The 22,766-nt window shown below is 39.8% G+C and overlaps 3 protein-coding genes and 1 pseudogene across 3 annotated transcripts; 2 read left to right on the plus strand and 2 right to left on the minus strand.

Annotated features, from left to right (window-relative positions):
- Nucleotides 1–3,874: 3,874 nt before the first annotated feature.
- Nucleotides 3,875–6,076, minus strand: LOC143449230 (uncharacterized). Its single transcript, XM_076949342.1, has 2 exons — nt 5,454–6,076; nt 3,875–5,373 (listed from the first exon to the last, which is right to left on the minus strand). Exons 1-2 carry the CDS (start codon nt 5,773–5,775, stop codon nt 5,048–5,050), a joined length of 648 nt encoding a protein of 215 aa, XP_076805457.1. The 5' UTR covers nt 5,776–6,076; the 3' UTR covers nt 3,875–5,047.
- Nucleotides 6,077–8,513: 2,437 nt separating this feature from the next.
- LOC143449223 (uncharacterized) lies at nt 8,514–12,018 on the plus strand. The gene is made up of 2 exons (XM_076949335.1): nt 8,514–9,965; nt 10,062–12,018. Exon 1 carries the CDS (start codon nt 8,750–8,752, stop codon nt 9,677–9,679), a length of 930 nt encoding a protein of 309 aa, XP_076805450.1. The 5' UTR covers nt 8,514–8,749; the 3' UTR covers nt 9,680–9,965; nt 10,062–12,018.
- On the plus strand, nt 10,123–12,018 carry LOC143449225 (uncharacterized). The gene is made up of 2 exons (XM_076949338.1): nt 10,123–10,342; nt 10,520–12,018. Exons 1-2 carry the CDS (start codon nt 10,123–10,125, stop codon nt 11,179–11,181), a joined length of 882 nt encoding a protein of 293 aa, XP_076805453.1. The 3' UTR covers nt 11,182–12,018.
- A 9,101-nt stretch (nt 12,019–21,119) lies between these two features.
- LOC143448583 (thyroxine 5'-deiodinase pseudogene) lies at nt 21,120–21,684 on the minus strand (annotated as a pseudogene).
- Between the last annotated feature and the right edge of the window lie 1,082 nt (nt 21,685–22,766).

The raw sequence follows: 22,766 nt of genomic DNA on the forward strand, positions 1-22,766 counted from the left end.
TGTGATTTTAACGCTTCTTCCAGAGACAAAGAAAACTGAAACCATGAACAATGCAATGCCAGTTGAAGAAACATCACAAACAACAGTTGTAAAATCAGATATCAACCTTAATATTGAGGAAGTTTATTCCGAGAAGGCACCAGTCTTTCCTCTTGTTGAAGTTATCAAACAAGAACCTTTGCTGTTGGAAGAATATGAGGTTTCACATCGGTGCGATGTTGTGCAAAATGCAACAGATAAGACGAGATCAGAGCAACGGAAACCATGTTTTCTAGTGCGTTGATGTGATGTTGTGATAACATGGTTTCTGTTGTACTTGTGTGAAGAGCATCGGAAACCATGTTATCGGTTGCATTTATATCGCATGTGCCATTCAATTCTCAACCATTACAGTAGTTTGATCAGTACTCACCAATGTGTCACTCAAATGAACTGTCATTCAGTTTTGCATGAATTGTTTGTCAGTCAAATGAATGTTAAAAGAATGTGTCACTCAAATGAAATGTCACTCAACTGATCAACTACTCCCCATTTCATATATTATGATGTTTTTTTGATAAACTTTTAAGAAAAACTACAAAGTTTATGATACTTGACCTGGTTCACAATATTTTGGAGCACATAGGTCCAATGTTAATTTTACAATTAATGTTTATGTGTGGAGAAAGCATTAGTCAAGTGTTTTATTTAATTAAGAAACAATTGCTGTCATGAGTTAAGCAAAAACTTTTTTTTGTAATTGACTAAAACAGGGCTTCCCAAACTGGGGGTCGCGACCCCGCAAAGGGTCGTGTAACGAACTTCAGGGGTCGCAGAGCGTATACCAATTTTACACGAAGTACAAAATACAATCGAAACAAAATACCGTTCCAGCCTAATCAAAATTAAAACTGCCTTGAGACCAGCATTAACAGATATTCAGCCAAGGCTTTGTAGCAGAAAGCAGTCGCACCAATCACACTGAATAAATGTGTGTGCTTTTTTGTTTCCAGTAGCCTATATATGTGTAAAGTAGTAAGTAGACTTTGAGTACTGGTTGCTTGAATTCAGTCTACTCTTTGCATCTCAGTAAATGTCACTAATGACTAATGTATGTTTCGCATTGCTAATTTAATCAATTTAAACCTGAAGGGTCGCGGAAAACTTCAGAAGTTTTAAAGGGGTCGCGAGCAAAAAAGTTTGGGAAGCCCTGGAATAAAATACATTTGAAAAAATGACTTTGAAATAGTTTACTGTCATCATGTGTAGGGATTCAAATGGTTATTTCCTGTTATTTGTGTTCCTCTTAAAACACATCATACACTGCAAGTATTTTTACTTTTTTCAATTCATTTTTTTTGGTTTTGACATCTTATTATTCAAATTAATATGTTATTTTTATTAAAACTTTTTACCTTTCACATTTTCAGCCATTATTTGTATAGTTTTATAATAGTTTTATTGTGTCACAATCAAACCATGGAGTGTCATCCAGATAATATTCATGTTGATTTTTTTGTGAGAGCAATCAGTGATCTAATTTCACAAGAATTCAAAGCAATGTGACAAGATATGCAGATAGAATTTGCACAATTGAAAGTAAACATGGAAGATATAGTTTCAAAGATTCTGGCAGAAACAAAGAATGCTGAAGTCATAAACAGAGCAATACCGATTAAAAAAACGTCACAACCATTAGATGTAGCATCTGATATCGGCATTTGTATTGAAGAAGTTCGTTCCGAGAATGCATCAGTTTTTCCTCTTGTTGAAGCTATCAAAGAAGAACCTTTGCTTTTGCAGCATTGGAAGGTTTCTGAAACGAATGACCCAAGTATGTCCATGTCAAATAAGTTTTCTCATCAATCGGAGATTGAAGTAAATGCCGCAGTTAAAACTATTGACCCCCAAACCTGTATTGGAGAAGATCATTCTGAAAAGGCATCATTTTATCCTCAATTTGATGTTATTGAAGAGGAACCTTTGTCGTTGCATAAATATGCAGTTTCACAGACTGAGATGGATGACCCAAGTTTATCAATATCAAATAAATTTGTTCCTCAATCAAATATAGCAGTAAATTCCACAATCAAAATTGTTAACCAACAAAGCTGTGTTGCGAGAAATTCAGATGAAGAATGCAGCGATTCTATGCAGATGTTTCTCAATAAATCTACTGCAAATGAAAGAATCAATGCTTGCAAAGATGATGCTCAGTTGCCTGTTGGAAATAACAAAGAAAAGCATTTTTCTTGCAATTTTTGTGATAAATCTTTAAATGCAAAACAAACTTGAAAGTTCATTTAAGAACTCACACAGGTGAGCGACCTTATCAATGCGATGTGTGCCACAAGTCATTTACCCAATATGGCAGTTTGAAAAGTCATATGAGAACTCACACTGGAGAGCAACCTTATCAATGCGATATGTGCCGCAAGTCATTTTCCGAAAGCAACAGTTTGAAAGTTCATATAAGAACTCACACTGGAGAGAGACCTTATCAATGCCAAATTTGTGTCAAGTCATTTATTCAGAATGGAAGTTTGCAAGCTCATATGAGAACTCACACTGGTGAGCGACCTTATAAATGTGATGTGTGCCAGAAGTCATTTTTTGTTGGCAGCTGTTTAAAATATCATATGAGAATCCACACTGGAGAGCAACCTTATCAATGCGAGGTGTGCCACAAGTCGTTTTCCAGTAGCAGCATTTTAAAAAATCATAAGAGAACTCACACAGGTGAGCGACCTTATCAATGCCAGGTTTGTCACAAGTCATTTACCCAAAGCAACACTTTGAAAGCTCATATGAGAATCCACAATGGAGATTGACCTTATTATTGCCAAGTGTGTCAAAATTTCTTTTCGCAAAAGACCAATTTGAAAATTCATGGAACTATTCACGTTAAAAAGAGACTTTTACAATGTTTTCTTTGTTTTGTCACAAATCGTTTACGTTGAATCAATAATTATTAACACATATTAAAACTCAGATTGGGGCAAATTTAAATATTTTGTAAAGGTGTTGGGACAAAAACTTAGCCTTAAAAAACATTTACAAGATTTACAAGAAACATTTTTAAAAGAAAAATTTGCGGACTCATGAAACTATTCACACTTGAAAACGATATTGACAATGTTTAATGACGGTTGCATTAAACCTCCTATAGAGGAAATCTAAATAGTTTGAAGTAGTCTTCGGAGAAAATTTAGCATCGAAAAACATTTACCAACCATTCATCCAAATGCTGCATCCATTTGTTTGTCCTTTATTTGTCCACTTTCAGATGTTTTATCTGCAACTTTCTATTTTTACATGTTTTATCGGTAACTTCCTATATTTTGTGAAATATATAATTGCACTGTATTGGTTGTTTTTGGCAAAAAACATTTTATTATTTTAAAATTTTCAGTTTTTCAATTGTGATTAAGTTAAAAGATGTGTCTCAATTTAATTGTGAAGGAAAACTACTTCATTAAAAAATTGTGAAAATTCGGTTCGAGTGTTTTCATATATTCGTTTGTTGGGTATTTATAAGCTTAGAATTGGTGTCCCCATTTTGTATATTATGATGTTTTTGTTGATGAACTATTAACAAAAACTATAAAGTTCAAAATACAGGATCTGGTCCTCAACTTTCTGATCAATGTCCTTGTAAAAATTTTTATAAGCAAGGATAACACTGTGCTGCGTTTGAAAATTTTTTTTCATAGGTCAAACATGTTTTAACTGTTTCTGAATCGATTTTTTGCGCTGAACTCAAAAATGCAACCAGTTTTTTTCAATCAGGTCAAGTTTTTTTTCTATCACATATTTAATTATGCTAGCTTTGGTCATTATTGTGCACAAAGAAACTAATTTCTAGGGTAGCTTAATTGGTCATGCATGTTGTCAATTTTCGCAAGATGGTATTTTTATTTGAATGTAAGGTTTTTGCAATGACAGCCATTTTAAATACTAAAAAAATATAATGACACAGTTGAAATAAAGGTACTTACAACTAACCAAGAAAGCTTCCTAACACATAATTTTGTTCAACGGCGCTCAACCTAAAAGTAGAAGTTAATATGTTATACTATAGACACGTAAACACTTAACATCACAAATGTGTTTTAAATGTGAAATACTTGCCAACATCAATGTGTGAAATAAAAACGAAGTGTTCAAAATAGCTTAACACAGAAAGGGTTGTGCCGCACATGATGATATTACGACGTTAAATGCAATAACAATATAAATACAAATGATTTATGCTGACAAAAAGTGTCGCTTCAAAGATTTTCTTCTATGTGTGGTATTGGGAAGATTTCTTTTTAAGCACCAACAGTAATCTGCAAGCATGTTTACGTCCCAGTATCCTTGGTACCTTTCTTCCATATGGCGAAGGTCTTGGTGGAATCTCTCTCCCTGTTCTTCGCTGTAGTCACCACAGTTGTCAGGAAAGTAATCTAAATGCGAACTCAGAAAGTGCATTTTCACAGACATCCGGGCTCCAAGGGATTGAAAACTTTCAAGCAGCTCTTTAACCTGTGCTTCATAATCAGGGCTTCTATGCTTTTCAAGGAAGTTTGAAATTACTGCTCGAAATCCTGTCCATGCTCTTTTTTCTACTGCACTCATGTGTGCAGTAAAACCTTCGTCTTTCATCAGCTCACGGATCTGTGGCCCATCAAAGACTCCTGCTCGTAGCTTCGCTTCAGAGATACGGGGAAATTTCATTTGTAAGAACTTGAAGGTTGGGCCATCTTTATCAAGTGCTTTGGTATAGTTTTTCATGAGACCAAGTTTAATGTGGAGAGGTGGCAAAAGAATATTTTGTGGATCAACTAAGTAAGCAAATTTGACATTTTTAAAACCAGGTGTAAAACTTGTTCTGGGTGGCCAGCTAATTTGTGTGTAGTGGCAATCATCAGCCGTCGAGTCCCACAGACACAAAAAACATGGATGTTTAGTGTAACCGGCCTGTAACCCAAGAAGTATTGAAATCATTTTTAAGTCACCACATATTTTCCATTTGTGTTGGCTATACTGAAGAGATTTCAAAAGGAATTTCATGTTTTCATAGCATTCAGTGAGCATATGTGGTGCATGGAGCTAGCAAGTTGTTCTCACGTAGTCGTGATCCTAGGAGCTGAGCGGATTCTTTGGTGAGATTTAAATCTCGTGTTAGGTCATTCAGCTCAAGCTGTGTAAGAGGCTTTGGTTGGCTTGTACTTTGCTTTGCATCCCATGTGTCTTGTTCACTTGCTTTGCTCTCTGCAGATGAAGAACACTCCATTTCACTTATTTCTCCAGGTGGTTCTGGAACAGGAATACCAGGGCCATGTGGTACTGGTTTCATGGCTGAAGGAACATCAGGGTACTTCACATGTTGTTTGTTCTTCCGGTTTATTCCTAAAATGAAAAAGAACACTGTTACTCTTAAATCAAGCAATTAATGAAAATGCCTCCATACAGTGCAAGTATCAGCATACCTTGTAAGTTGGTCATGCAAAAATAACAATCAGTGACATGGTCTTTTCCTTCTCTCCATACCATAGGAATACCAAAAGGAAGGCTCTTTATTTTCTTTAGGCTCCATAATCTCAAGTTTTCAACGCATGCTCTACAACATATGTGCGGAGCAAATGCCTTGTCCTGATCGCCTAGTTTTACTCCAAAATACGCATAATATGCTTTCTTAACAAACTGCGTAATTTTTGCTTGGCGACTGCGCAGGGTGACCTTGCCACATATGTAACAGAACCTGTCTGGATCATTTTTGCACTTTCTCATTGTACTGTAAAAACAAATCATCTAAACTGCACACTAAGCTAGCCTGTAAAAACAAGTTCAGATGTTTAACTTTTCAAGCACCAGGTGCATTCGTTATGTTCTTCTCATTGTGATGTCACTTAAGTTTCATCAAAACTTAATTCAAAAGCTAAATCATTTTTATGACACCACAAATCTCAATCGCAAACGCTGAAAGCTGAAGTTGTCAAAAATTTCAAATGCAATTTGCCAAAAAACTAGACCTGATTGAAGAAAACGGATAACAGTTTTGGATTCAGCATCAAAAAGTACACTAAGAACCGTCAATACTTTAGTAACCTAAAAATTAACGCAGCACAGTGTAATTGTCTTCAGTGGTTGCTTGGCTAGACTAGTTGTAACATTGCATCACTTGCATTCAAATGAATCCATTTGTAGTCATTTTACACATACCCACCCTACCTTATAAATTTAGAACAAATGCACAGTGCAAATTCCCCCAAAAAAACTTTCTTTATAAGATCACTCTACATTTGTAAATGTTTTAACTGCGTTTTGGATGGTTTTTGTGTTTTTCATGTGGTTTATAAATATTTAATTTATCAATGTCAATCAGCCAATGTCATTCACAACATCAACTGGCACTGTCTTACCATTGCTATTGTGACTTGTTGCTGAATTGTTAAATCATCACATACTTTGATAAAACAAACACGGGTTAAGGTACCAAATCACGTTATTTTTTTGTTAAAACCGCATTCATTTTTTGATTCTTTTTCTATAAATTTTAATCAAAAGTTACATTCATTTGTTCATTCATGTTTTAAAGACCCAAGGTTAATGCAAGTTTGATTGCATTTTTATCACATTTGTGTGTAATTACTACTTTTTGCTAAAAAGTCTATTAATTTAATTATTACAGTACAAATAGCTGCAGTCTTCACATCAATTTATTTTTTATATAATAGTCAATTTATATAATAGTCTAGTGGAGCTTTTATAATAGCCTAGAGTTTACATTTGTCATGTTTTGTATTATTATGTCCCTGTGTGTGTTATTGTTGTCTTATTCATTCAGTTTTGCTGTTGTGTTTATTTCAGCTTCAATTGAAAATATTTATGTTGAGTTTATATAAACACAGAAAGACTGGAAACTGACCTGATCCAGAATCAGGTTGATGGAAATGGTGCAACAACGACAATCCGACACTTGTTCTTGCAAGAAATAAAATCAGTGAAGATGAATGTGGAGAAAGAATTTGCAAAATTGAAAAAAAGAATTGAAGAATTGATTTTAAAGCATTTTCTGGAAGAAACTGATATAGCTAAAGTTGTGAGAAACACGTTATCATATGAGCATTGAGCAAGCATCAGGTTCACCATCTATACAATCTGATGTTTGTGATCAAGAAGCTTACAGTAAAAACTCATCAATTTTTGCTCATTTTGAAAAGATTAAAGAGGAATTTTTGTTAGATGAAGAACAAGAAGGTTTGCAACAGTTTTACTTTAAAAAATCTGAAACATTTCCTAAACATGTAGGTGAGAATTTGTCTGAAAACTTTGAAAACAACTTCTACACCTCTCTGAGTCGTAGTGGTGTATCGGATGTTTCAAGTAATGCTTCTGGAATTGACGATTATTCTGTGAACGATGGGTTTTTGTCAGATCAGGAATCGAAAAGTTTTGAAAACGCAACAAGCAAAGAACCTTGTGCAAGTAGTGGTTTAGAACATTTTCAAGGGCCCATTAATCAAAAAGGTTTAACTGGGATATGTTGCCGTGAAACCGTGACTAAGGTTGGCTGCATGAACAAGGCATGTTTACAAAAACCATTACATCTGTCATCTAAAACCACTAGAGGCCAGTATACCTGCGAAATCTGCGGTAAGCAATTTGGAAAAAGATTCAGTCTTAAAAGGCATAAGCGTTGTCTTCACCCAGATGTAACTGACCCTATAAAATGTCAATACACTTGTTGAAATTTGTGGTATGCAGTTTGCAAAGAAGTTTAATCTTGATAGACACAAGCTGATCCATACAGGCGAAAAGCCTAGATCTATAGAAGATTCACGCACTTGTGAATTCTGCGGCAAACAGTTTGCGAAAAAATTCAATCTTAATAGACACAAGCTGCTACACACAGATGAAATTAACAGAACTTTGGAAAATGTTTAATATTAATATTAACTTTGCTACACAAGTGAAAAACAACACTGTTGCCAATTTTGTTGTGACAGCTTTGGTCGTGATCATGATCATGATCAAAAACCCATACAAAAGTAATAGATTTTCTTATTCGTTCCTGCTGAGATTACAAAATTATTGATCATGTAAAGTCAATTTATTTTCTTCTTGGCAATGCGTACATCTATACAGGCTATATGTTGATTAATGTCATATTTTATTTTTTGCAAATTACTTCAAAATGTACTTTTAGTTTTCTGTTGATGTTACGAGGTTAAATTGACATGCATGCGATAGCTATGCTATGTAGTGCCAGCTAAATAGCAGAGCAGTTGAAACTCAGAGGATTACCACGAGCCTTGCTTGATACCCAGTTGTGTTAAAGTTGTGACATGCTTGTCCTAAACTTTGTATTAATCATGACAAATATCTCTAGTTTAATGCTTGATTTGTCTATGAGTCTATGTTGATCTCATCACACTTTTGCATTTTATCATATTTTAAGGTACTCCAGTCACATAGTTGTCATTACTGTTTTCTAAATCATGATATTTAATTTCTAATTCTCACTTACTGTTTTTATTTACAGGGTGTTTCTAAGTAAGTATGGAACTTTAATAGATGGTGTCCAAGTTGATAATGATGTTATAATGAAAGCAATAGGAAACTTGATTTTGTGAGAATTGAAATCGATTAGAAAAGATATAAAGAAGGAATTTATAAAAATGGAAGAAAAAATTGAGGAATTAAATTTGAAGCAACTTAAAGCAGAAACGAATAAAAAGATGCCATTAACTAAAACCACAAATGAACCAAGTCAAGACATTCTATGTTTATCTCATGGGAATCAACAGCATCCTGTGATGCCAGATCCCCACACACTGAGTCGGATCCTAGCATCTCGGCCAAACAGTGCTCCTCCAGACCCGGTTCGTTTTCACCTCGTGTTTTTATCGTTAAAGAAGAGCCTTTATCAGTTCTGGAACAACAACTATCAGAACCATCACAGAAATTTGATAGAATAAGAAAAGAGAAAATTCGCGAAGAAGTTACATATAAAAGTCTCCCCAAAAATCATAAACATTCCATTGATGCAGTCACAACTAGAAGTGTGGCCAAAAAGAAAAAATTTTCCACTGACTCATGTGAGGTAAAGTCAAAAAGCAATCAAGATAAGAAAGAATCTGCAAAAAAAAACTTAAGACTTTCTTTTGGTAAAGCTGATCTTGTTGCTGAAATGCAATGCAAGTTTCTTGAGGAAAGTGAGACGCCACTGAAATACGATAAGATACTGAATGACGAAAAGTTGATTTGTGATGTTTGTGATAAATCATTTCTCAAGAGAAGATATCTATCTATACACAAGCAACTACACAGTACTATCAAGCCATACACATGCAAATATTGCGAAAAATCTTTTCCGCATAAATACAGACTCAATAGACATCTACTTACGCACACTGGAGATAAACCTTGGCCGTGTGTGACTTGCGGACAACGCTTTCGAGAAGAATACAAAGTAAAGCACCATCTTCGTATACATACTAAAGAAATGCCAATCCAATGCCCAATATATCCTAAACGGCTGTCTTCTGGAACCTGCTTAAAAACCCATATGAGATGCCACAACGGAGAAAAACCATGGATTTGTGAAATCTGTGAAAAGCGATTTCGATCAAAGTTTTCTCTTGCCAGGCACCAAGTGACGCACACTGGTGAAAAAACGGAGTGGTTAGATGGAACATTTGTACACACATAACATCATTGACATGAATTGTGTGCAATATTTACAGTAAAAAATGTAATAAACACTGCAAACATTTTCATTTTCAAATGTCAAAATTCTTTTATAATTGTACAACTGTTCAAGTTCATGCTTAATGCTTGACAGTTTGTTGATTATGATGTTCAGTTTTATTTATTTTTAAGTTATGGTTAAGACTGTGCTTTACTCATTTTCTTTTTTTTGCACAAGGTTCAGTTATAAATGTTTCAGAAGAGTTGATAGGCGTAATTAAGCTCAAGGAATCCTTGTTCTGCAAACAGTAAGCCCATAGAATCTGCTGCAGTGACTAGTTTTGTTTGTTATTCTTGACAATATTTGGACAATTTTCTGTGAAGAAATTGTACTTTTTTTATAGGCATTATTTTTGTAGGCAGAACAGTTTTGCTGTTGGATGAGAGTTCCTAGTGTTTACCGGTATGGATAATCTCATGGAAGTGTTGGTTTTGAAAGAACTGCGGTTAATTTCACTGATGGATTCTCTTTCACAAATTAAGGCAGCCATTCCGAGACTGGAATATAAAATCGAAACACTCATCACATTAAATAACACAGGAAGCTTCGTTGAAGTAAAGAAGCAACAAGTTCGATGCAAAGCAAGAATTCCTGATTGTCGTGAAAATGATGTCGTTGAAAGAAGTGAGTCTGAACTGGATGGTTCGAGGTATTTCATAAATGTGAAATTGTCTGAAGACGAGAACAATTTGTTTTGAGAAACGGAGGAAGATCCGTCGAACTTATGATTTCAAAGAAATATTGGTTCGGCTGTGAATGAGTACAATAAAGACGACACTTATCCTGTATATTTGTCACCAGATGGCAGTGTTGGGCAAAATGAAAACCCTTTGAAGTGTCCGCAATGTGACAGAACATACAGCAGGCGAGCAGCGCTACTTCAGCACTTGCAAGCACACAGCAGTCGCTTGCCTTTCCAGTGCATATACTGCCATAAGTCCTTCAAAATAAAAGGCTATTTAACGCAGCATCTCCTTGTACATAAAACTGAGAAACCATTTAAATGTACAATTGCTGGTTGTGATAAAGCTTTTAAGAAACGGCGAAAGCTTCAGGATCATTTACTCAGTCATGGGACAGAGAGAAACTATTCGTGTCATGTCTGTGGCAAATCGTTCAAAATCGCCTCAACGTTGGCTGTTCACATGAAGGCCCATCAAGATCTACGGCCGTACCAGTGTCAACAGTGTGGCATGGCCTATAAATTTAAAGGTAATTTGAAAAGCCACATCAGAATTAACACTGGAGAGCGACCATTTGAATGCACTGTGTGTAAGAAATCCTTCGCTCAGCAACGACGTTACAGATACATATGCAAATCCACACCGGGAGAAACCTTACAAGTTACAAGTGCATGGAATGCAATCATTCATTCGCATGCCATACAACTTTACGGAAGCATCGTGAAAAGTACAAGAACGGTCCTAAACCGTTTCTCTGTAGCATCTGTGGAAAGGGCTTGACGCCTTGACCTGCAAACATACGTTAACAGAACACATTCGTTTGCACACCGGAGAAAAACCGTTCAAGTGTGAACAGTGCGGGGAAAGCTTTCGTCAAAACCAAGCTTTGAAAGATCGTCTTAAACGCCATGAAAGCGTTCAGTGAGAGATTCTACGTCTAAGCTTGTTGAGTTCGCTTTTTTCAAACAACCTACGTTGGTTACTAATCTTTGTTTGTCTTATAATCAAGTATCTAACAGCAATCAGTGTTATTTTTGCGGTATGAGCGTTTTTCATGTTTTCAGATTCTTTGAATGAACCTGTGGTGGCTTGGGGCCACACCCAGTGCCATTATATCAATTGTGGAAACATATACGCCAGTTAAACATTGTTCATTGATAAACCAACAGCTAGCATTTAATATTTGCAATGCAGATGCAATTCGGCTGCAATCGCATCATTTACAAACTGCAATCATTATGCAACATTGGAAACTTGCACTAAATAACTTTATGTGAAAACGCCGTTTAGTACGTTACCAGGTGATTTCATAGCATCCGAGTTGAAACTGTAAATAATTCCCATCTGCCAACGCTTTGTGCTTATCGTTCGCACGTTTGAAATGTTCGTGTATTTTGTGTTGAATATTTCCGTTCACACCGCTCCACGCTGTTATAAGCTTAAACTTTGTGCATGTGCTCGCTCAGTCAGAGATTTTGAATCGTACGAACGTATTACGTTAGTCGTGTAAAATGTAATCTCTTAGACTCGTGTAAAATGGAAAATGCTAAGTTTGTGATTGTGTAATAATAATCGGAATCTGTACAGTTCCTACAATAAAGGATTGCTTCTGATAAACGGCATCTGTTAATCGTGATAGCTTTCGGCCAGTACCAGTAGTAACACGTTAAGGTTAGAGATTTCTAACCGCACGCAACCACGGAGTCAGATCATTAATTCGGCAGGTAAATTAAGACCGAATAGCTAGTTAAATCACGCAGTACCTCCGCACACAGTTTTGCATCGCCAAGCAAACGACAGATGGATTTTAGTTACGTTCTGATGAGTCAGATAACAACGCAGTTCTGCAGCTACACTCAGTTTAAAAACCTTTGTGCTCACTCAGTTTAAAAATCAAGCAGTACCTCCGCATTTTGGTGACAACAGACGTGGACACGACGTGTTTCAATCCCTACAGCCCCGTTCTGCACTGGTAAGTGAATTTTGCATGTTCTCTTTAAAAATAGCTGCAACCCTAATTAAAATGCATGCACAACAGTTTGTAATGCATGCTCACTTCGCTTAAGCTATAGTTTACACCGCGCTATAAAATGCAATAAAAGTTTTGTAGTAACTGTTTTTTTCCGGGATCTTTTGTGCCCAAACGCTTTTGCGGGGGGGTCGGCGAACTTTGTCGGTTCTGATAAATGCCAAAACCGTTGCCGACATCACGGAAAGTGACTTCGGTACTAGACAAAGCTAAGCCATCGGAGTACCAAATTAGCACACGAGCAACCCCACGGCCCGAACAGTCATTTCAGGGAACGACCATGTCAGGCGAAAACGATGAACCATCGGCAGAACCCTCCAGCAACGGGGAAGCCGGATCCTCTGGTCTGGGGGTGACAAGAAAGAACGAATAATTGCGCGGACTCAGGACACTACTTCGAGGAACGATATGTTTTCGCACGTCAAGCTTCCTACCTTTTGGAAATTCAATCCTGAAGCATGGATCTCCCACTTGGAACACAAATTTTTGTTGTATCGCATCGCTTCGCAAACAAACCGTTACTTGCTAGCAGTAGAAGCAATACCGGCTACAGACCTAGCGTTACTTCGTTTGCCTTCTGCGTCGGCCCAGGACTGTTACGACACCTTGATCAACGAAATTTTGAGGAACTTTGATAAACGTGAGGATCATTTGGATTTTTTGTTGGCTGACCTCACGCTGCATGGTCAGTCACCCAAGCATTTAATGCGGGAATTGATGAGTGCAGTCGGTCAAGAGAATCTCACTCCGCCCGTTGTTAAACTGATTCGTGCTAAATTTCTCAAAGCGTTACCGCAAGATGTCGCAATTGCGCTAGCCAGCGTGGAACATGAAAGTCTACAAAGTCTCGCGAATAAAGCCCACGAGGTATTGTTGCTTAAACAACCACAAACGTCACGGAACAACCTTTCGCTTGCTATCACTAATACAGATGGACAACAACATGCAGCAAGGAACCACGGACCAAGAAATCCTTACTACGCCAACGAAAATCCAGCAAACCATCGCAAAACATCAAACGCGACGTGGCAACAACGATCGGCACACGCAAACAATGGACGGTCTCACGAATCAGACAACTACAATGTCTGTGATAGAGAGGACCAACAACAAAGCGGTCCTTCCTTCACCAACAGACGCAACGGCAGGTTTTCAAATTCGCCTGCCACTTTTCCGAAACGAGAATACCAACGCAACAGTTACGATGGTGCTTCCCCGGGTAATTACCCTGGTGCTTCCCGTGGCTCTGACGGCTTATGTTATTATCACGCGCGTTTTGGAAGAGATGCGCGCTGCTGTCACCCGTCATGCTATATGTGGAAAAAACAATCACAAGCGTCAAAAAACGCTTGGCGGCCGACGCACCAACAATAGAACGCCCAGCCCCGTCGACCGCTATAGCTACCACAAGAGGCTGCCCTTTGTTGACTGTATATGATTACTGCAATGACATTCATTTTTATGTTGATAGCGCGGCTTCGAATTCGCTGCTATCGGCCAGCGCAGCTGACAAAATTAATCGAGAAGCAAAAGAGCCGCTGTTTGCAGCCAACAAAACGCTCATTACTACGTATGGCATTAAACAGCTTAATGTTTCTCTGCATCCTCGCTTTTCTTATCCCTTTGAGTTTGTACTGGCGGACACACCGTTTTGCATCCTGGGGTTGGATTTTCTCACCAATTACAACTTTGTCTTGGACCTCAAAGCGAAGCAGCTCATAGATGTTCCCAACCAGCAACAATATATGCTGGAGCCAGAGACGTATAACCCTCTTCGAATATCCATTCTCAGCCAGATAGATCCGGTGGGCCATCTGTTACATCAATTTCCGGGCCTGCTACAACCCATGTCAGCTGCTGTTAAACCGGTGAAACATTCTATCGTTCACCATATCCATACGACAGGTCCCCCTGTACGTTCACGCCCGCGTCGGTATAGTCCAGAAACAATGGAAATTTTGAAGAAAGAAATTGACAGCTTGCTAGAACGGGAAATCATCCGCTACAGTGATTCACCTTACGGGAGCCCAGCGTTACTAGTTCCTAAAGGCTCGTCAGGCAACAAATATCGTCTTGTAATTGATTACAAATTGGTCAATAAACAAACAACCGACAGCTGTTACCCTCTTCCGTTCCTCCACAGCTTTGCAGACGTCTTATATGGTAAGACTGTCTTCTCCAAGTGCGATCTTCAGGCGGCCTACCACCAAATCGAGGTGGCTCCTGAAGACGTTCATAAGACGGCATTCGTTTGCCCCCTTGGACAATTTGAATATACAAGACTTCCGTTTGGACTGTCGGGCGCGCCACGGACGTTTTCCAGACTCATAGGGGAAGTGGTACGTCCTCTTCAGCACCTGGGAATCTTTGCTTACCTCGATGATATCATCATTGGAAGTAGTAATCTGTCAGAACATCTTGAACACCTTAAGATGCTTTTTCAACGGCTTGATGAATTCGGCTTAACGTTGAATTTCGGCAAATGTGAATTCAACCGCCAGGCTCTTGAATACCTAGGACATCACATAAGCGCTGAGGGTATACGACCGACTCAAGAAAAAGTGCAAGCCATCCTCGACTACCCGCAGCCGAAAACCTGCAAACAGCTGAAAAGTTACTTGGGCGTTTATTGCTACTATTTTCGTTTCCTGAAGCATTGCTCAACCATGCTGCAGCCGTTGTACAAGCTAGTTCCAGGCAATCGAAACAAACGCGCCCTTTTACAATGGAATGCGGAAGCAGAACGCGCGTTCGCCGACAGCAAACAAGCTATCGCAAATGCTAGCACATTGGCTTTTCCAAAACTTCACGCCCCAACTTATTTAACAGTGGACGCTTCATTGACCGGTATTGGAGCAACATTGGAGCAACAACAAGGAAATCAACTCGTCCCGTTAGCATTCTTTTCAAGACAGCTGACTGCAACTCAACAGAAATACAGTTGTTTCGACCGAGAACTGTTGGCCGCTTACAAGTCAATTCGACATTTTCGTTACTTCTTGACAGGCCGTCAATTCACCTTACGTACTGACCATCTACCGCTGGTTTCGAGTCTCGGAAAGTACTCCGAACATTACTCACCAAGACAATTCCGATAATTGCTGTTCATTACAGAATATACGACAACCGTGGAGCACATAAAAGGTTCTGATAACGTGGTGGCGGATCTTTTGTCAAGGTCTCATATTGGAACACCCAACATTAATGCTATTTCCAGTTTTCCGCCGCCTTTGGAATATGAGAAAATAGCAGAAGCTCAAACCACAGATCCTGCCATTCAAAAACTACGCGCCGCGACAACAGCACTCAAGCTTCAAGACTGCAAGCTGCCCAATAACGACGTCACGATTCTTTGTGACGTGTCCGCCGATGCAGAGCGTGTACTAGTCCCGTCGTCCTTCCAGCGCCAAGTATTTTTGCACCTACACAATTTATCGCACCCTGGAAAGAAAGCCACCATCAAGCTCATCAAGGAACGATTTATCTGGACAGGAATGTGTAAACAGATTGCGACCTGGGTCCAGCAATGCCCAAACTGTCAAGAAGGAAAAATTTTCCGTCACACCAAAACCGCACCAGGGACATTTAAGATTCCGGATGGTCGATTTTCGGATGTAGCAATTGACTTAATTGGACCACTTCCAACCTCACACGGCTATAAATACATTCTTACGTGTATTGACAGATATACTCGTTTCGTTCAAGCCATACCAATCCCGGATGCTACCACAGAAACCGTCGCCGCTTACTTTGTAAATCACTGGTGTTCCTTGGTCGGCGTTCCAGTCATTCTCACAAGCGACCGTGGACCATGTTTCACAAGTTCCGCTTGGGCGGAAATTATGCGATCTCTAGGCATTCAACACAATCTAACAACTTCTTACCATCCCCAGTCCAATGGAATCACGGAACGTGCAAATGCGGAGATCAAGCGCGCCATCAAGTGTTCCGACGAACCAGAGCGTTGGTTTCACAAACTGGGCTTTATTGTTCTGGCGCTGCGAAATCGCTATCTGCAGGACCTGAAATGTACACCAGCTGAGTTAACTTTTGGACACACCTTACGTCTTCCAGGTGGTTTCTTTTCAGACTCTAAGCTTGCCTCTGCAGTTCCTACATCCAGCTACCTTGGTGCCTATCGAGACTTCATCAACGACCTGCAGTTTACGCCAACAACCGCGCATACGAAATTCATACAGCCCTATGTTCATCCGGATTTGAAACATTGTGACCGCGTATATGTGCGCTGTGACCATGTCAAAAGAGCGTTGGAACGCCCTTACGTTGGCCCGTTTCCAGTATTGGAAAGATACGAAAAGTATTTTGTTATTTCTCGACAGGGGAAACCGGACCGCGTCTCCCTCGACCGTTTAAAGCCTAGCTACACTATCGATATTGAGGCCCCTTTAGCACCAACAACGGAATTTTTCCTTGCAGACACAAGATCCTGCTCCGCAGCCATTGCCCTCCACCTCTGCGAGACAAGAAACGGTACCACCAACTGTCACCGCCACGGAGCCAACAGAACCTCCTGCGGTTATAAAGACGTCTCGAGCTTGTCGCAAAATCATTCCACCGAAACGTTTCAAAAATTATAAAAGCAACATGTTCATTTGCTTGATGCTTTCGTGCCTCTGCTTGTTCTCCTCAGCCGAACAGAGGAACTTCCAACAAGCGGACCAGGAATTTCTACTATGCCAACGTTCGCATTCACTTGGGTTGTATACCTTTGATGACGACATGCATTGCCAAAAGCAGACACCCTTCACCATACACAACTGCTCGGCTACAGTGTTTGCTCCAGATCTGCATCTCCAGAAGATTCCAGCAACAGTTTGTACTTCACAGAGCACCTGGGGCACCATGTACTTCTTTTTTGGGAGTTACCAGAAATCGGCCAATACCATTGACGCTCACCCACCTTACAATCAGAAATGTACGTCTTGGAATGAAACCAAGGTCTCATCGAATGGCCCACTCATTCAATCTGATCCGGCGGCGTACTCAACACGGAATGCCGTTCATTACAAGAATGTCTGGCCGACTTCAGAGTCAGGGACTGTAACCAACGACTTCCTGTATCAAACAACAATCTACTACGACTACGTCACAGACACAATGACGTCGTCGCTGGGATCGCTTGCTTCGTGCTCAATTGAGCGTGGATATTGCCTAACGGGCAATCGTATGTTTATATGGCGAGTACCCGCGCGTATCAACTGCCCCCCTACCAAGCCGCTTGGATCACATAAGATGCTACTTCATTACAACTCCACGTCCTTGTATAGAGTTTCCTTACCTGACCTGGGAATCTCCGTACATCACTGGAGAAAGTGTTCCGCACGTGCGAAAAGCTGCTATGGGAAAAATATTCACTGCGACAACAACAACTTTATCTTTCGCTACCAACAATGTACAGAGCTCGACAGACTCGCTCTTTTTCGCCCTAGTCTGCCAAGGCGTGTATCGGATCATACGCCACACTCGGAATTCTCGAGACTTCTGGCAACCTTTGACGGACAACAGGACGATCTCATTTCCGAAGTTCTCACTACTTTCAACGAAGACAACAAGTTCCTACATTGTCAACTCACGAAGCTGATTGGCACACTCTACAAAGCAGTTGGAAAGATTTTCCCCACTGAAATACTGTCTTCCACTCTTGGACATCAAGCCATGGGTTCCAACCTTGGAGATTTTATGTCCAGAGCAACATGTCACTCTATCAACGGTACTGTCTTACCGTCACTTGCGTACCGCAACGCGTTCAGTCAACGCCCTCTCATCCTTTATCGCGATCAAAACGGCCACAGTCAATACGGCCAACTCATCTCAGACAACATTGTCTTACCGGGAGTTCATCTGCTGGATTCGTATCGACCAGCTAGAAGTTTTGTCTTCCGAGTTCATGGGGACACTGTCCTTCATCACAACTACACCTTATCGCACGAACATGTGCAGGTGCACCAACTCAACTTACCTTTGTCGACTAGACACATCAACTACAACGCTTCCGACTACGAGAAGATTCTCAACGAGCTACCTGGCTTCGACTCGTTCACTGACTTTCAATCGCTGCTCAGCTCTATGTCTGAAGCCAACCTGCTTAAGGAGAAAATGCGAAATGTCATAACAAGTCTTACTACTACTGATGAAATGATGATCAACGGCTCATACGTCGCAGACACGTTCGCGCACGCCGCAAAACAAACACTACTGCTTGCATTGTCACAGATTACGAATCCATTTCTCTCAGCCCTTATCTTCATCCTACAGCTACTTGCCATGATGTGGGCCTTCTGTCATACCATCGGGTTTATCCGATCATCTCCGCAGCATTTGCGGTATGCCAGATCTCTTGTATCCCGGATTCACGCTGGACGCAGCCATCGAGATGCACCTCCACAACAAGCTCAACCGTCGCCCTTGCTTCGACGTCCTCGTAATCAACCGATTTCTCCTCGATCCTCTGATGACGCGCCGCCCGCTGCGTCGTCCCGTGATGAGTTCGCGGACACAAACACACTTTAAGTTTCATTACCTGTATCAACGCGTTTTTTTTCGGGGCCCCGAATGTCGTATGCATGTAACCATTTGCCATTTCCCCTTTGTCGTTGTCGACCGACAAATTTCTTGTGTATATCTTGCGTATCGCATGCCTACTAATTACTAACCTTTTCCTTACTACGTCGCCTTGTCTTACAATTGTATCTTTACCAATTTTTTGTCGCATAGCATGCTCTCCTTCCTACGCATGACCTGAGTTATTCAAATAATTACGCTCAAACCTCTAGTTTCTATACAGATATTGCCGTCATTACCACTGCTGACAAACAAATTCCAACATGTCGAAGTTCCCGGGACCCATACCTGACGTACAAATGGACAGTACAATGGCGGAGGCACCGGTTCCTCCTTGGCCGGCGCGTGCGTTTATCAACCTCGCAATGCCAGACCCACCGATTCCTGATTCACCAGACTCACCGGATGAACAGCAGGCCCCCGCTCCACAACCGTCGATCATCAGACCGGGAGAACAAGGCTCGGATTACCCCCTGCCCGGGCGGCGGGAGATGGCGGTTTGGAAACAAACAGTACTTCATCCGATTTACAAATATTATGAGATATTGGCACCAGACATTTCACAATTAACCGGCATTTCAACAAAGGTCCTAGCATTTTCATCACCACCAACCACTTCGGCAGAGGACCTGGAGAGATGGTTCCAGCGACTGGAAGCAATGTTCGACCTCGTTCCACAGATTAGTTGTGAGACCAAAATCTTCACAATGATAGGAGCCACAGCGGCTGTCCAGGCATCCGACTTGCTGCGGTTGTTCCTCCGCCTGAGAAACTCAATGCCACTTGAAACCCAGGCTTACGAACGGTTCAAGGTTATCTGAAACACCGATTGATGTGTGAGACACCCACCAACTGGTAGCAGGCGGTGGCTAATCGGCAACTGCAAAAACTGTAATTACTCTGTTATCTGTACATAATCATTGTGTTTGTTTTGTGCTACCCACGTAACCAGGATGTTATTTTTAATTGCCAATTTTTTTGCCTTCTGTAGCGGGGGAGGAATGTGGTGGCTTGGGGCCACACCCAGTGCCATTATATCAATTGTGGAAACATATACGCCAGTTAAACATTGTTCATTGATAAAACAACAGCTAGCATTTAATATTTGCAATGCAGATGCAATTCGGCTGCAATCGCATCATTTACAAACTGCAATCATTATGCAACATTGGAAACTTGCACTAAATAACTTTATGTGAAAACGCCGTTTAGTACGTTACCAGGTGATTTCATAGCATCCGAGTTGAAACTGTAAATAATTCCCATCTGCCAACGCTTTGTGCTTATCGTTCGCACGTTTGAAATGTTCGTGTATTTTGTGTTGAATATTTCCGTTCACACCGCTCCACGCTGTTATAAGCTTAAACTTTGTGCATGTGCTCGCTCAGTCAGAGATTTTGAATCGTACGAACGTATTACGTTAGTCGTGTAAAATGTAATCTCTTAGACTCGTGTAAAATGGAAAATGCTAAGTTTGTGATTGTGTAATAATAATCGGAATCTGTACAGTTCCTACAATAAAGGATTGCTTCTGATAAACGGCATCTGTTAATCGTGATAGCTTTCGGCCAGTACCAGTAGTAACACGTTAAGGTTAGAGATTTCTAACCGCACGCAACCACGGAGTCAGATCATTAATTCGGCAGGTAAATTAAGACCGAATAGCTAGTTAAATCAAGCAGTACCTCCGCACACAGTTTTGCATCGCCAAGCAAACGACAGATGGATTTTAGTTACGTTCTGATGAGTCAGATAACCACGCAGTTCTGCAGCTACACTCAGTTTAAAAACCTTCGTGCTAGTGTTGGATAAATAATACAACCATGCTAGCCATCAGCTGTAGCAGTTTTAAATGTTTAATAAACCATTTAGCAAAATAACCATCAAAGCAACCCAGGAACCTGCCAATTTGTTGCAAATAAAGTCTTGAGGACCACCGTATAGGATATTTCCGTTATCAAATATTACAGTGACAGAAAATTCGTCTTTAAAGTTAAACTCCACAAAAAAACACTTGGAACAGATAATGAAATTAAGATATAGGTAATTTAGTTTTCCCAATGGCACACAATTTTAAAACAAATGATTTTGTTCAATGAGTGAAAAATTACGGAGAAAATTTTACAATATTTTCCAAGTAAGTTATCATCTCTTCGATGTTAAAGTTGTAAGATCCTATCCCGCCGATGTATTTCACTTCTCCATCTAGTACCACGCACATCCGCTCTGGTAACCCTCCATAGTTGAGGTTTGCTTCGTTCTTCATCGTGTCCACCACAGGTGGGAGAGAAAAATCATCCAAGCTCTGCAAAATTTCAGCCGCCGATAAACGATCTTCAATTTCACGATGCGTCTTTATTTTAAACCTGCCAAGAAAAATTATTATTTTTAAACCAGTCTCGGGGCGCAATTATTACCAGGAAATTTGTCAAGTGCAGGTGACATAAACATTGCGTTTATCACATGTGCATTTTAATCAACATTTTTTTTATTTGCTAAATGACATAACCTTTTCACTAACTTATAAAAGCTAAGCCGTCAATTGGAAAAGCGATACTGAATTTCAGCTGGGCCTACTTGATTTGTTCGAACGACCAGCCATCAAGAGCGTGTATTTCGTCGATGTGGACGACCACAAAATCGACCATGTCCCTGTACATCCGCGAAATCATGCCAAGTTTATCGAGGCTTGTGACAAATGGGGGTCAGGAACCAAATATTTCCATGAAAACATGAAATCCATCAAACTAAAGGGACAAACAACGCACCAATTACAAATCAACAAGCGATGTAAAATTACATTCATTTCAATTAAACCTAACCTTAAAATTATAGCATTTACTCAGGCGCTGTTTGCGTTTGTAACATTAAATTCTGAGCTATGCGCTTTTGTAAAACTAATGTGGAAACGGTAATATACATGTTTATTCAAAACTCATTTTCGGTTTGCTCTGAGAAATGTATGTAACTGGATTGCTGTGCACTTGAAGTAGCCTCAGAGATATGTTTAGTAAAAATAAAAAAGAAATTAAGATTTCATTATAGTAAACGGAGGCTTTGCCTGCCATGCTTTTGATTTGCACTTTATTAATTGTGCGTTGCCGTTTAATTTATACTACTGTTTATTAATTGTCTGTTGTTGTTGTGTGCTTAATGATTAAACTGAAAGTTTGACAAAAATTTCGACATTAGTCCGCAGCAAAAGTCCACATTTATGTGCCGACTCGCAAACTTTCCGTGCATATGGCAGTGCGTGACAACTTGAAGAACTTCAGTTTCAAGATAGACAAATTTGTCACCATCTTCAAGACAATTAGCGAACAATAGGGTGAGCAATTAAGTCCAAGATTAAGAAAAGCATACAACAACCTTTTGAGACTCATATACCATCGATCGCAATAAACAGTTCAACTGACAAACATTGTAGTGAAATGGGTTAACCTTACAGGTTAAGGTACAATAAAAAACCATTTCATTACAATCACCCGCTTGAATAATATGTAGGTATATTTTTCGCACAAGTTTAATATTTAAAAATACTCGGCTCTGTGCTCGAGCGATGAGGATTCATCTCCCCGTTTAGTTCGTGTAAAGACTTTTCCCAGTCCGAAGATAAAGATTATCATGCCACATCACCATAAAGTATTCATCGCTGAACTTAAAGAATATGTTACGCTGCAATGGGAGAATCTAGGTTTTGTTGAAACATTGTCACGCAAAGGGGTAATCCCCTGTGAATTCACTTACTGTTCGC

Source organism: Clavelina lepadiformis, chromosome 3 (genome assembly GCF_947623445.1).
Source record: "Clavelina lepadiformis chromosome 3, kaClaLepa1.1, whole genome shotgun sequence".
Classification (NCBI taxonomy): domain Eukaryota; kingdom Metazoa; phylum Chordata; class Ascidiacea; order Aplousobranchia; family Clavelinidae; genus Clavelina; species Clavelina lepadiformis.